Here is a 16,062-nt window from a genome sequence, read left to right on the forward strand (position 1 = left end):
TTTATCTTTAAGGTAAACAGTTTTTATTTAGTGTTTAGATGTTTATCATCTAAGATTAGTATTACATTTGGGGTTTTAAAATGTAAGAGTAAAAGTTAGAGTTTATAGTTCGTGTTTTAAAAATTAGGGTTCATAAAAAAAGCTTTGAAATGCATCGCCCTTTTTATCATTTTATGGCTCGGCCTTTTACACGTAGTCCACAGCTACGAGTATGTACTTGTTGCCATATGAGCTGACGAAAGGCCCCATGAAATCGATTTCCCATACATTAAACACTTCTACCTCCTAAATTGGGTTCATAGGCATCTCATGTCGGCGGAAAATATTCCCGGTTCGTTGGCATTCGTTATAACCCTTCACCCATAAGTGTGCATCTTTGAACAATATCTGCCAGTAGAAGCCCGACTCCAACACTTTCGCAGCTGTCCTTACTCCTCCAAAATGGCCACCATATGGTGACGCGTGACAATCCTGCAAAATAAAAGATTGGTCTATCTCGGGGATACATCTCTGGATCATGTTATCAACACAAATCCTGAACAGATAACACTCATCCCAATAATATATGCAACAGTCACGAAAGAATTTTTTCTTTTGAACAGAGGAAAGGTCATAGGGAACAATACCGCTTGCCAGGTAGTTTGCAATGTCTGCATACCATGGCGCTACCTCAAGACTCGTGGCTAGTAGTTATTCATCCAGGAAAGTCTCCACAATCTCTTCTACCTCAACCTTCTTTTCGGCTCCTTCCAGCCTAGACAAGTGATCAACCACTTGGTTCTTCGTTCCCTTTCGTTCACGGATTTCCAAGTCAAATTCTTGCAGCAGTAGCACCCATCGAATCAGGCGCGGCTTTGACTCCTTCTTATCAATCAGGTACCTGAGAGCAGCATGGTCAATATAAACAATTACCTTTGAGCCTATCAGGTATGACCTGAATTTGTCAAATGCGAACACCACTACTAGTATCTCCTTCTCGGTCACTGTGTAATTTAGTTGGGCACCACTCAAAGTTCTACTTGCGTAATATATTGGATGCATGACTTTGTCTTTGTGCTTCCCGAGTACTGCTCCCACAGCATAGTCGCTTGCATCACACATCAGCTCAAATGGTTGCTCCAAGTCAGGTGCAACTATGATAGGTGTTGTTACCAGCCTCTTCTTCAATTCCTCAAAAGCTACCCTGCAGTCATTAGAAAACACAAAAGGGTGATCTTTTTCAAGCAATTTACATAAGAAGTTAGCAATTTTGGAAAAATCTTTTATAAACCATCTATATAACCCGGCATAGCCAAGGAAACTTCTTATTGCTTTGACGGAAGTGGGTGGTGGAAGCTTTTATATCACATCAACCTTTGCACGATCTACCTCAATGCCCTTACTCGACACTAGGTGCCCCAAGACTATACCTTCATGTACCATAAAATGGCACTTTTCCCAGTTGAGCACCAGATTAGTCTCCACACATATTTTCAGTACTCTTTTCAAATTCTTTAGGCAATCATCGAATGAGTCTTCCACCACCGAGAAATCATCCATAAAGACCTCCATGATGTCCTCTACCATATAAGTGAAGATGGCCATCATGCACCTTTGAAATGTGGCGGGTGTATTGCATAGGCCGAACGGCATCCTCCGGAAGGTGTAGACGCCATATGGACAGCTGAATGTTGTTTTCTCTCTATCTTTCGGAGCAATGGAGATTTGATTATACCCCGAGTATCCATCCATAAAGCAAAAGCGGGACTTCCCAGCCAATCTATCTAGCATTTGATCAATGAACGGCAAGGGAAAGTGGTTTTTTCAGGTGGCTTTATTCAATCTTCTGTAGTCCATACAAATTCTCCATCCCGTGACTGTTCTTGTTGATATCAACTCATTGTTCTTGTTTTGCACTACAGTCATCCCACCTTTCTTAGGCACACATTGGACTGGGCTAATCCAGTTGCTGTCGGAGATGGGGAAAATGATCCCCGCATCTAACCACTTTATCACCTCCCTTTTCACAACTTCCTTCATGTTGGGTTTCAACCTTCTTTGATGTTCTATGGAAGGTTTGTGGCCATCTTCCAGTAGAATCTTATGCATACAGAAGGCTGGGCTGATACCCTTAATGTCTGCAATTGTCCAACTAATTGCAGTTTTGCACTCACTCAATACCTGCAAAAGCTGTTCTTTCTGCACATCTAATAAACCAGATGATATGATAACAGGTAAAGTTGAGTTAGGTCCCAAGAAAGCATGCCTGAGGTGAGGTGGTAGCGCTTTAGTTCCAACTTTGATGGCTCTTCTATTGATGGCTTAGCTGGAGGAATTTTTCTTTCTTCTAAGTGAAGAGGCTTAAATTCGAGCTCTCTTTTCCAAAACCCTTGGCCTTCAAGAGCCAGCACCCACTCCACCAAATCCTCTCCATTTGCTTCATTTAAGTTTATGAGACAGGCTGCTAGAGGGTCTTTAGCGTTTAAGGTCTCATCTTCCTCCTCCAAAATTACATCCACGACTTCTATTAAAGAGCAGTTAGCAAATTCACTTGGTCGCCGCATAGATTTCTGCACGTTGAATGTTATTTCTTCATCATTTAGTCTCATTTTGAGCTCTCCAGTTTCACAGTCAATTAAAGCTCTCCCAGTGGCCAAGAATGGTCTTCCCAAAATTATGGGAATCTCCTCGTCAACCCGGCAGTGTAGACTCTAGAATGACAAAATCTGATGGGAACACAAACTTCCCAATCTGTACTAATACATCATCAAGGATACCAGAGGGCCTCTTCACTGTCCGGTCGGCTAGTTGTAGTAACATGGACGTGGGTCTAGCTCTTCCAATGCCTAACCTTTTGTAGATATCCAAGGGCATCAAATTTATGTTTGCCTCCAAATCACACAATGCTTTAGCAAAGTAGTATAGTTGCCTATCGTGCATGGGATTGTTAAACTCCCTGGGTCTGACAACTTCTCAGCTATGGGTCTCGTCACGACTGCACTACAGGTATGTGTTAATGTAACAGTGGATAGGTCTTGGAAGTCAAATTTGCGAGACATTAAATCTTTCATCATTTTGGCATACCCAGGCATCTCCCGCAACACATCAATCAGTGGAATGTTCACCTGTATTTGTTTCAACATCTCCATGAAGTTCTTATATTGCTCGTCCTTATGATATTTGGCCAATCTCTGCAGGAACGGTGCTGGAGGTCACTTCTTTCCTGTGATTTGACTTTTTTCTTGCGCAGGCACTGCTTCTACTATCGTTTCTTCTGTTATTTCAGTATCCTTCACAACCTCTTTTTCTTTGCTTATGCTCTTTTGTGCATGTTGTACCGTCACTTCTGTTAAACCTGTTGAATCATCTATCTCAATGGGTACTGGCATAAGTGCTTCAGTAGGTCAGCTTTCGTGAGTAATCTCTTGCTCCAGATCTAGGTCTCTACCATTTCGTAGACTCACTGCCATAAGCTGTTTCGGGCCCTAATCTTTTGGATTGACTTGTGTGTCCGCAGGTAACATCCCTTGGGGACGATTGTTTAGAGCCATAGAAATCTGTCCTAATTGAATCTCAATACCCTTTATCGCTGATTCATGTGAGTCCACTCTCTCTTGCATTTTTTCAGTGGACCCAATTAGTTGTTGCAGCATTCTGTTGTTGTTGTTGTCCAGCATTCCCTTAAGTTCAGCAAACCCATCATCTTGTCTCACAATCTATTGTTGTTGAGGTTATTGATAAGCCAGCTGCTGATTTTGCTGGTTGTAACCCTGTTGCCTTTGGTAAGGCACTACTTGACCCTGTGGTCGCATAGCTCCAGGATTGTTGTTGTTATTGTACTGTTGATGTGCTGGTCTATATTGTTGATTCTGTTGTCCCCAATTCTGACCACCTTGCCTCTGTCCCCCATAGTTGGCTACATAGTTCATATCTTCCTGATAGTGCTGGTTGTCACCTTCCACACTCCACGAGCTTACATAAGGTTGGTTAATGCATGGTGTACATAAGCCCCTATTAGTTACGTCAACTATGTGTACCTGTTGCTTATGGCCTGATTCATCGATATTTTTGGTGAGGATACTCACTTGCGTCATTAGAGTTGCCATATTTTCAGCTATGGAGTTGTTTGGGTCCAAAGCCACTCAGTGAACTATAGGAGTGATCGTAGAGTCTCTTGTCATCCATCCTAAGTTTTGGGCCATCTTATCAAGTAGGATCTTGCATTCTCTGAATGTTTTGCTAAAAAATGCTCCACCTGTTAAAGCATCAATATTGGCCTTTAAGTTGTTTGCCAATCCCATGTAGAACCTCTGCCCCAACATATGATCTGGAATGCCATGATGTGGACACTTAACCAGCATACCCTTGAACCTCTCCCATGTTTCTTGTAGTGATTTTGTCGGTCTCTACCTGAAGCTCAATATATCATCAATTTATTTGGCAGTTTTATTGGGTGGGTAGAACTTGTTCAAAAATTTCTTGATTAATTCCTCCCAAGTAGTGATGGAATTTATGGGGAGTGAATTAAGCCAAGTCTGAGCTTCTCCTGTCATCGAGAATGGAAACAACAACAACTTTATTGCTTCCGGTGTCATATTAGGTTGCCTTTGCGTGACACATATCGACAGGAAATTCTTCAGATGCTGCTACAGATCTTCAATGTATGACCCTGAGAACAGTCCTTTGTTCTACAACAAATGTAGCATGATGTTTGTGATTTAAAATGATTCCGCTTGTATCCGAGGGACTGCGATTGTAGTTTCTAGATTGTCGGCGGTGGGTTGTGCCCAATCATATAATGCTGCTTATGGTACAAGAGGCTCCACGCCTTGATTGTTCGAGTCATTCGCATTATTTCTGTTGTTTGGATTTTCTATTACGTCATCCATCTGTGGTTCGATTTGTTCTATTGAGTTCTGTTGCTGTTTGTTCTTCTTGTTTGCATGATTCAGTGCCTTGAGAATTTTCTCAGGATCTGATAATTCTTCAAACAATTCACCAGTTCTTGAGGAGTTTCTAGGCATTCACCTGTAACACCCAAGACTACAAACGTTAGAATTTTAATGTATTTAGTTTAAAATGAAGAAAATTGACTACACTAAGAATTCTAGCACTTCTTTTAGCTGCAATTAATAATACCGTTAAATCTCCGGCAATGACGCCAAAATTTGATCACGCCCAACTATGACTTATAAAAAGGACTAAGCGGTCGTTGCAAATATATTCCGGCTAATAAGTTTGGAGTCAAATCCCACAGGGAATTAGCCTATCAAACACTGCTACTAGACTCGAATGAACTCAGTAATCAATCTTCAGAAATATTTAAGTAATAATTTGGATGTTTACTAACTAAATATTACGTAATGAAAATGCAACAATTAATAACTAACTACTAACGGGTTGTAGATAAAAATTAGAATGATTTAAGGTTATGATTTCCCCTATTGTCGGAATCTTTTCCGCTACGTTTTCTATAAATTTGTCTAAGTCTTCTCTATTGATCATGAGCACTCTGACTGTCGTAACTCTCTCTCGAGTAATTACCATAATTTACTAGACATATTCTCCCGAATTACGCTAGTTGGCATTAAGTACGGCTTACTCGGATCGCACTAAGGTTTCGTTATCCCTAATCCCACCTTTAAACCCTTCGTATTGATCCCTTATATACGTTAGGAGTGATGTTGTTCAATAACTACCTAAATATGCACTCTCTCCCGAGTAATACATACTAAATAGGCACAGCCAATTGAGGGCCCTTCAATCAACCACAATAATATTATAGTTGAACAAATAGAGAAAATACTACGGTAAATCTATATTAACGTAATAAGAAAATCATCCTTCAATAGGTTCCATCAAAACCTTAGATTAGGAGTTTATCTACTCATACTCATAGTAACAATATCCAAAATATTTTGCATAATTAAATTATAAAGTAAGGATAAAGGGATGTAGAAATCGATGAGTCTAGCTCCCAACTGTTGTTCCACGAGCTATCCTTGCCTACGGTTGCCAAGAGTACTCAAAAGTAGCATTTTTAGGTCTATTTATATGTGAAGGAAAAGACCTAAATGCATAGGCTAAGTCCTAGTCAAGCCAGGAGACGAAATAAGTCTTCAAATCTCGAAATATGCGCGCCTCAGACCTGGCTCGCGAGGCTTCACGCGAGCTGAAGCTCGCCCCAGACCTGGCATCGCCAGCTTCAACGCCTGGTGAATCTCGCGTTACCCCTCGCCTAGCCTACTCCAATGCGAGCTAAAAGGCTCGCCCAACCTGCTCTAATGCCCACTTTAGGCTTGGCTTTGCCAGCTTTTTCATTTGTAGGCTGCTCACTTCTTTCTTTCTTCTTTTCAACTGTTTTCGAGCACACTTTAGACTTTAAATATTTCTTTTGCTATACTTTCATCTCCAATTCACCTACACATAAAATAGACTCCATTATGTGCAATTAAAATATAGTTTATTATTAACGCGTATAAAATACAAGGCAAATAATGTACTAAAATACGAAATTATAGCCACACATTAAGTTCCCTATCAGATACCTTGGGTTACCTCTTTCATACAAGAAGTGGAGCAAGATCGAGTGTCACCAATTAATAGAGAAGATCATTACCAGGATTAAATCAACTTTCAGCAGACATCTCTCATATGCAGGGAGACTACCAGTCATAAATTCAGTATTATTCTCGTTGCACAATTTTTGGGGGTTTGTCTTTATATTACCTCAGAGTATCTTGACTGAGGTTAACATAAAATGTAGGAGCTTTCTTTGGGGATGTACAGATGATTATAGGAAAGTGGCTCTAGTAGCTTGGAACACTCTTTGTGTTTCAAAAAAGTGGAGAGGTTTAAATATCAGATGTTGCAAGAAGTGGAATATTGCATTAGTTGGGAAGCTAATTTGGTTACTTATTGTTAAGAAAGAAGGGTTCTGGGTTAAGTGGGTGCATGGTCTTTATATAAAGAATGGCACTGATTTCTGGAATCATGTCCCTCCAGCAGATTGTAGTTGGTACTGAAAAAGATTGCACAAGCTGAAATCTAATATGCAGACCTGATATTTGAATGATAGATATCAATTGACCTCTAATGGAGTTTACTCTGATTCAAAAAGGTACATTGCTATGTGGGGGGGGGGGTATTGAATAGGATGGAATATTCTGAATTGGTCTGGAGAGCATTGTCCTTACCTAGGCATAAGTTCATTTTGTGGCTGGCTATGCAGGAAAAATTGCTAACCAAAGATAGATTGTTGTTGATGAACATTCCTTGTGATGATGTGAGTTGCTGCTTGTGTGGTGGAGAGGGCCAAGAATCCCACCAACACCTATTTTTGGATTGCAGATGGACTTCAACACTTAGAGGTAAACTTTAAAATTGGATAGGTTGCCTATTTCCACAACTGAGGATATCAAGCACATTGGAATTTTTCAACGGGAAGCATTGGGGGAGGTTTAACAAAGAAATAGTGGCAGTTGTATACGGTGCAATGGTATATCATATATAAAAAGCTTGGAATTGGAAGATTTTTAAGGGAGTTGTTGTACATATGAGTTTTGTATACAAAGAGATACAATAGAAAATTAGAAGTAGAATAGATATGATGCAATCCTCCAAGAGAGCCCGTAGGTGTTCTCGACTAATTAACAAGTTATGTAACTAGTCTTTTCTTTGCTGTTGGAGGCCTTGACACTAACAATACCCTTCCTGGAAAGGTGGTTGTGAGGTTAAGGTGCTCTTTAGGTGTATTATTTTTTGCTTGTTATGGTAATCATTCACAGTTTATTACCAAAAAAATGGAAAATATATATTTATGGTGATGATAGTTTTGTCTTGAACAAAATTAATTTTCTGCTTCTGCTTCTTGGAAGAAGTTAGAATTTTTTGCTTCTTCCCAAAAGCAGAAAAACTGCTTCTGCTGTTAGCCAAAAGTTCTTTTTAGTATTGGCCAAACAACTTAAATTTCTAAAAAAATATTTTTTTGGGGGAAAAAAAATCCTAACTTCAGCTTTCAGGTCTGAAGAAGATGAAGAAGCGATAGCTGCTCCAATAAAAAGGTCATAGAATTTGCTTTATTTGACTAAACTTTAAACACATTATAAAAATTGACTATAGTTTAAATAGCGTGTCGAAGCGGTTACTTGTTGCTATTTCTACTCAAAGATGAGCATAAATTCAGGAACTTGGGCCGAAGCCTATACTCCTCTCGTGGGCTTTTGTAAAATTGCGTGAAGAATTAACTTAGGTAGTCCCCACTCAAGTGCTTAAACTTAAAATAGCGGGCACATGTATAATATATGTATTCTATATGTATAATTATATATAATCATTGTATAACTTATATATACCGGATAGAAAAAGTAAACAATAAATTTGACCGACTATTTGAGTAAAGATTCCAAATTGTTTACGCAGTATTACACATGCTTCCATTTTCTTTACTCAACTCACATACCCGCTCACCTAATCGCTTAAACTAAAAAATAGCCGGTAGATATATAATATATGTATAATTTATATATATATATATATATATATATATATATATATATATATATATATAATTATATATAATCAATGTATAATATATATATCGGTTAGAAAAAATAAACAGTGAATCTGACTATTTATGTGAAAATCCCTTGTTTGAATTTTCTTTCAGGCTCTTTCTATAATGAGCCACATTGATCTTTTGTACAGTGCAATCCATAAAAGAATTATTGCACATTAGTCATAAACTATACATCTAGCTCCTAATGAAATTGAGGGTTTTCTGCCCTGAGTTCTTAAATTGTTCTTTTTCAAAAAAGAAGGAGAAGTTCATAGTTAACAGAAGAATACATTATAAACAAGACTTCTTCTTGTTTATGTTTTAATTGAAGAATACATTAAAAGAAAGACATATTGAGAATCACCTGTTTTTATAAATTGTTAAGCTTGTAATTTTTTCTGCCTTTGGATGTGCAGTGAAACGATCATGTACTTAATTCTCTGAGCCTAATTTTAAAACAATTAGTCTCTTTGAACAGAGGAGAGCAAGAAATAATAATTGTTAATGCATAGACAGGTTAGAGAATTTGTCTCTAACAGAAGTCTCGTGTGGTAAAAAAGGAAGAGTGAAGAGGAAAATGGTAAACAAATTAAAGAGGAATATGTGCGATGTTCGACTCATCAATCCAGGCCAGGAGCCAGATGTAGAATATCTTATCTGAAGACCATTCACCAGAATATATTTTTAGAAAAGCTATCTTCTTATTTAGTGCTCGTAGATGTGAGTAAAGCAAAATTATCTTCGTAACTTGCAGGGCAGATAAGGCAAAATAGCCTCGTAGATACTTGTACTTGTTCGTGTTTGTTATCTCGGTCCTTGTATTCAACAAAGTTTCATACACTTATAGTTGTTCAAAATCAATATTTTAAATCTCTCTGACCGTTGACTGGGTCTATGTGGCTGCTTGACAGCTGAACTGAACAAAACACATGTATTTCACACTTATATGGAGCGTGAGTATAATTATTTAAGCTAAAAAATAATTAAAATAATAAAAAAAGAAAAAGACAAAAAGTTAAATACAAAAAAAAATCAATGAGTACTTTCTCTTTGCGTTTTTCCCACCTCCCCTTCCCATTTTCTCTCTCCTCCTCCCTTCTTCCATTTATTACCATTTCCCCAATTTTAACCCAAAACCCAACTATAATACAACCGTTTTCATCACCTCTCATCCACCATAAATATTCATGTCGCCACATATGCAAAAAGATTCTCAAATTGGTAATAACTTCTGAAGAAAATTCTTTTCTAGATTCCCCCTCTCCCTTCCCCAAGCTTCTGAAGACAAGTTTTTGCAAGGAATAAACATAGAAAAAGTACAAAAAGATCTCGGACGAGCCGTTGTCCGGTAGAGGAATCTTACAAAAACTTGTTGACGGGAAGATATTGGCGTTTCGGAGCGGGTGGGCGAACAAGTTGGACAGAAAGATATCGGCGATTCCAGGAAGAGAATGTGGAGAAACTTTGATTTGGAGGTGGTTTTGTCCCCGAAAACAATGGACGGGCTGGAGTTGAACACAGAGTTCTTGCAATATGTTTCTGGGTATTGATTTTTGTATTTCTTATGCAGCGACAGTGTAGGGCGTCGAATTGGCCACAAAACCTTGATATATTGTTTGAGATTTGAGAAATAAAAACATATGAGTATTATTGCAATACTTGTGATTTGACTCATTGCAACTATATGGGGGGCTTCTAGCACTTCTTGTTCTCAAGGGAACCACAGAAAAGAAAGAACTGTTCCTCTATCCGACCTTGTTCCCTCCATGTTATTGACGTAATGATGTCCAATCCGGTAGCATATTAAAAAGATTTGTTGAGCATGTTATTGACATCCAATACCATATTAGGAAAAATCAATCAAAATTAAAATATATACTGGCAAGTACGACTAGGAGGCAACGATTCAAGAGGCAAAAGGTAGATGAACATCTTCCTTTGCATTATATGAACACTGAACACACAGTAGGTTTGTTCTTGTAGTGGCCACAGGGTTATCAAAGGCAAAAGCACAAAAGAGCTTTGAGGTATGTTGGGACTTTATTTAACGAAGGAATGTGCAAATGGAGAAAAAATATAAATATGTATATGTATTCCAAAACTAATAATTATAAGCATAAATAATAAATATATGGACAAAGAAATTGAAAAAATATGATAAAGTGAAATATCAATTGGTTATACCGCCTCTTCTCTCATAGGCAAAGGAAAAGTAGCCTTAGAACCTTGACGACGACTCTGAAGCTAAGCAAGACGAAGCGATCAACACGTTTTGTGCCTTACTTCAGGGCTTAAGAAAGCGTGCCTTTTACAACATTGAATGGCCATGAAAAGGATGGCATGGGAGGCAGTAATGTTTGCTCGGAAACCGGGGCGAATGCAGTCCTTAGGTACCGGGTTCATCCTAATCTAATATGTTGGTAGGTACCGGGTTCATCCTAATCTAATATGTTGGATGTGGAGCATAAATATATATGTGAAAATTCACTAAAATTTCAAAAAATATTAAAATTGAGCCCATAATTTTAAATAGTGAATTCAGTGTTAAAAACCTTAGAATTAAATAAATTTTGAACTTAGATGGAAAACGTGCTCCCAGTGCACGCTGGAAATTGTTGACAAAGACACTGTTCTTATCCGTTACATGCAACTAAAATGAAAAAGTAAATTTGATTCTTATGTGATTTTCTAGCTAAGCAAGCTCAGGGAATTAAACATCGGCTGCCCAGTTAAAATGATGCAGAAACTAGATTAGAATCACGCACAGCATTATAAACATCGCATATACCTAGACTCCATAAATTTATGCAAGATGCACTGAAATCCAAATAGTTTTCTTTCACAAAGATCAGGAGCCTATTACAGCCTAACATAACTTGGAAAAGCGAATCATGTATTTAATTATTTATGCTTCTAGATATTTATAGAACTTTTTGGTTTAGCTACTATTGGTAGTCTTAAAAGAAACATGTTAGAGCAGAAGAAAGATTCCAGGCGTATAATGAGCGAAGACAGGATATAGCTAACAGGAATAGTACCTCCCATTGCATGCTCATGCAAGCTGAGTACTCATTTCTACTATGGATTACTATATAAAGATCTCTCCCATCGCTCTACTCAAAGCAGAACTCAATCAAACATCTATCAATCTGTAATTTAAGAACATTTACTGTACATTCTTGTGAAAGATAGAGAAGAAATGGAGTCAAGCCGCAAGGTCTGAGGGTTCATCAAAGGAAAGCCGGTGAAGTCTTTATCCTTCATCGGCGATGCAATATGGGTTCAACAGGGTTCCTAATTACCCCTCCAAGGGATTCGTCGTCAATCAGCTGGACCGTCCATCAACTATCATCATCTTAATCATCACCAACATCATCATGATCATCAGCCAAAGCACAAGCTGGTTCCTTATAATCCAGATAGTACTACTGCAACCTCCTTCTCATTAACTGTAGTAGACTTCACACTGAATCAGGAGCAAGTGACCATTACCGCACGTTTCATTTTATATTCCACCGGCAGAGAGTACTGATCAAAACTCTAACAGTAGTAGTAGTAGTACACCTATAGTTATGCCAAGCTGCTTGACAACGAAAGCGTTGATCTAAAGGCTGAGCCGAAGCAGTTTCCACATCCTCATCAAGAGGTGTTGCAGCAAGTTTAGCAGTAATCTGTATCCTTGATTAATGATCTCCATACGCCATCTATGCACGCAAGTAGCCATCTCTCCATTTTTTGTACTCCTAATAACCTCACAGGATGCTGCTTAACATCCTTCAATTACAACTTTTCAACAAAATAATATAGTTAGGTCATAATCTCTCTCTATCCACTTCTCTTTTATTTTTCTGTTTTGCCTAATAGCATTATCAGAAAAGTAAATGTGAGCAACTTCAGCTGACATGGAATTCATATATTCCTTCAAAGACCAAAACAACAATTTCTTTGGGAATGTAAACAATTTTCCATCCTGCCAGAGCACAGGCAAATAACCAAAAAGAGCATAAACAAATTTCTAGTTATACTGATCTCTTCATTGGAAGATCTATTTATGACAAGGAAAATGAACATCAGGACAAGCACCAAAAGCTTAACTAATACGACGGAGAGGAACAACTGCAATGAACCAAATGTACAACACATAAGATAGAAATATCCAGTTTCAATTATATTCACTACTAACTACTAAGCTAATATTGCAGCAAGGCATTAATAATCATTCTCCCTCTAACTTCCAGTACTATATGGGGGAAGTCCATCAACAGGGAACAACGCAAATAGAAAGAACTAGTAATTACCAAATTCAAATAGAGTTAACTCTGGGGCAGATACGAGCTCGAAGTGGATTCTTCATCACAACGGTGAATTCTAGCTTTTCTGAAAGATCAACATCATCTCCCTCCACAGCCTCCCATCGAAAATGCCAAACCAAATTAGCCACAAAGTACTCTAAATGAAGCATAGCCAAAGCATAGCCTGGGCATATTCTCCTACCAGCGCCAAATGGCATCATCTTGATCTCTCTACTTCCTGTTATATCGAAACCTTCTTTATCTGATCCCTCCATTAAGAACCTCTCTGGCTTGAATTCCAAGGGATCCTCCCACACCTTTGGGTCCAAACCCATGTCTGCAACCATGAAATTGATGGTGGCATTCTTGGGGACGACGTAGCCGTTGAGTTCTACTTCCTTAGTCACTGTATGCGGCAGCACAAAGTGACCAGGCGGATGTCGCCTAAGACCCTCTAAGACCACTGCTTTCAAGTATGGCATTTTATGCAGATCTTCCTCCTTTACCACCTCTTCTGTCAACTTGCTCTGTTTCTCTCCCACTACACTAGCAATTTCTTGATATAGTTTTTCCTGAATGGAAGTTTTTTTGACCAAGTTGGCCATAACCCATTGTAAGGCGGTGGACGTCGTATCAGTTCCGGCGCTTAGGAATTCACTGCAGAGGCTAACCATTTCCCCATAATTGAGGTTCCTGTTTTCCTCTGGCAATTCCAAATTCAACAGCGTATCCACATAAGCCACCACTTCTTCCTCAGGCTTTTGTTCTTTGGCCCTACTACTTCGAGCTTCAATCAAAGGAATGAAGATTTTCTCTTGCTCTTGACGTAGTTCAATCAGTTCTTTCCAGCGATTCCTAAAGATTATTTTTCCAACTCTAGGGAAGAAATTGAGCATATTGAATCGTCGGAAACCCAGGAGCAACCTGCGCTGAACACCTTCAATTTGTTTGATTTGAGCCTCGTCGAGCTTATCCCCGAAACACATCAACACAAGTAGACAAAACATAGCATACTGAAAATGATCAATTAACCTAACAGAATAATCGGCTTGGGCGTGAAGGAGCTGTTGAAGGAGGATACCCAGCACCCACGACCGGGCCTTGGAGTAGGACTTGACGCGCGAAGGGTGGAGGATTTCAGACATCAGATTTCGCCGGAGAAGACGCCAAACGGGGCCGTAAGGGGCGGAGCTGATGTTACGCTGGTTACTGCTGACGACTGCACTGGTGGGGACAGCTCTTGGCCTGTCGGAAAAAACAGCGCCTTGTTGGACTAAAGCTTGGTAAGCTAAGGAGTGACTGGATACGAATATGGCGGTACGAGACCCAATATTGAGGGTGATGAGAGGACCATACTTAGCCTTGAGGTTACGGAGGATTGGTTCCAAGTCGGCGAAGGACCTTCTCGCCCATAATAAGCTGCCGATCAACGGAAAAGTGTAGGGTCCCGGCGGGAGTTTCTTGTTTTTGTGATTGGATTTGGAATTGGAGGAGATAAGATTAAAGAGGGATTTGAGGAAGAAAGAGATGAAGAGAGTGACGACGATGACAAACCAGGTTTCCATTATTTTTTAGTTAAATGACTACAGAAATGACAGTGCTTCTTTCTATATATATATATATAGAAAAAATACTAGATGAAGATTGAAGAGAAAAGTTTTTATCCATTTTTGCGAGTATGTGTGTAAAGCAAGAAAGAAGACGGAAAGAATAATCTAATGGCAGATGTAGTGGCTGAAAATATGCAACGATAGTCACACGCGGTTTTTGTGGATTTACTTTTTTGAACGTATCTTTTTTGGGCTAAAGCACTAACAAATAGAAGTTACTAGATGTTTGGTGCCGGTGCATAGCACGGGGCGTTGACGTTTTGCTTACTTCAAGGGGATATTTCCCGAATAGAATGTGATTCAGCATGTAATAATAGTACAACATATGTATACAAATGTAGGATGAACTTGTATTTGATTTCACGCATTTCAGCCTTACATAGTTTTTACTAGTGCTCCAATGGAAGATTGAGAATGATGTTACTCTAACACAACTAATAAGTTTAAGGTAATATCTAGATGATACTATGACTTTGTCATATAAATGTAAATTACAAATTTATAAGATGACTTAGAAGGTTTCAAATAAGCAAAAAAAAAAATTCAAAGACATTTTGCACCAGACTAACAGGTGCAAAATAACAAAGTGTAGAAAGTCAATACATATGCACACATCTCCATCAACTCCGCTTCTACTACTGTCTCAAATAATGAAATAGATGTTGAATGAATTGTTTCCCATCTCAAAATTAGTTCTACGTCGACACTCGAACAATATTTTAATACCTCCTTATATATTAAGGTGCAATCGCAGACATACATAGAGCTTGGTCTTTTACATAGCACTTCGTTTGTTGCGGTCTGGCAAACTGTCACAATCCCTATTCTCTATTCAAACTTGAGTTGACTACATTTTGTGTGGCCCACATCAGCTGTTCTCCCCTAGTTACACTTACAAAATGGAGTACAATATTATGAGCTTGATGTAACCATCATAGTAATGGAAAAACAAAAACAACAGAGAAATGGACTTAGAAAATAGTAAAGAGAAAAGAGAAAAGTTGGATGACCAGTCGCTTGCACATATTATATGGAAGAAGATTTCCTAGTTCATCTTTGCAAAGCCCTTGGTTTCTTCAAATTGGGCCATTTGATATAAAAGTTCTCACATAAAGACTACCAATAATTAACACTTAAGAAATACAATATGTGTAATTCAATGTAAATTAACTAAAGGATTTAGTCATCTTTTAAATATCCATAATGAAAATACTCAAAGAAAGCAACATCAATCATAATATACCTGAAGAAGTAACTTGCCATGAAACCAGACCAGGAGACAAAAACGGGTAAATTGCACAAATGATTATATAACTATGACTTTTTTTTTGTTAAAGTCATATAACTTTGTTTTCTCACACAAAATTCATAAAACTTTCACCAACTCACACAAAAATCGTAGTGGTCGGAAAATAAATTTTTCAGTAGTATTTTCTTATTTTACGTTTTTTTATTTTTTATTTTCAGTCTAATAAATAATTACCCAATTAAAATATATATATATATATATATATATATATATATATATATATATATATATATATATATATATATATATATATATGTGTGTGTGTGTGTGTGTGTGTGTGTGTGTGTGTGTGTGTGTGTGTGTGTGTGTGTGTGT

General features: G+C 38.3%; 1 protein-coding gene across 1 annotated transcript; it reads right to left on the reverse strand.

The window, feature by feature from the left end:
* Positions 1 to 11,555: 11,555 nt before the first annotated feature.
* On the reverse strand, positions 11,556 to 14,613 carry LOC107799788 (cytochrome P450 89A2-like). The gene is made up of 2 exons (XM_016622941.2): positions 12,835 to 14,613; positions 11,556 to 12,322 (listed from the first exon to the last, which is right to left on the reverse strand). Exon 1 carries the CDS (start codon positions 14,391 to 14,393, stop codon positions 12,840 to 12,842), a length of 1,554 nt encoding a protein of 517 aa, XP_016478427.1. The 5' UTR covers positions 14,394 to 14,613; the 3' UTR covers positions 11,556 to 12,322; positions 12,835 to 12,839.
* Positions 14,614 to 16,062: the final 1,449 nt, after the last annotated feature.

The sequence above is a fragment of the Nicotiana tabacum genome, chromosome 17 (genome assembly GCF_000715075.1).
Source record: "Nicotiana tabacum cultivar K326 chromosome 17, ASM71507v2, whole genome shotgun sequence".
NCBI lineage: Eukaryota > Viridiplantae > Streptophyta > Magnoliopsida > Solanales > Solanaceae > Nicotiana > Nicotiana tabacum.

Excerpts from the sequence above, each read along its gene's own strand:
- LOC107799788 (XM_016622941.2), bottom strand. The coding sequence starts at position 14,393 with ATGGAAACCTGGTTTGTCATCGTCGTCACTCTCTTCATCTCTTTCTTC.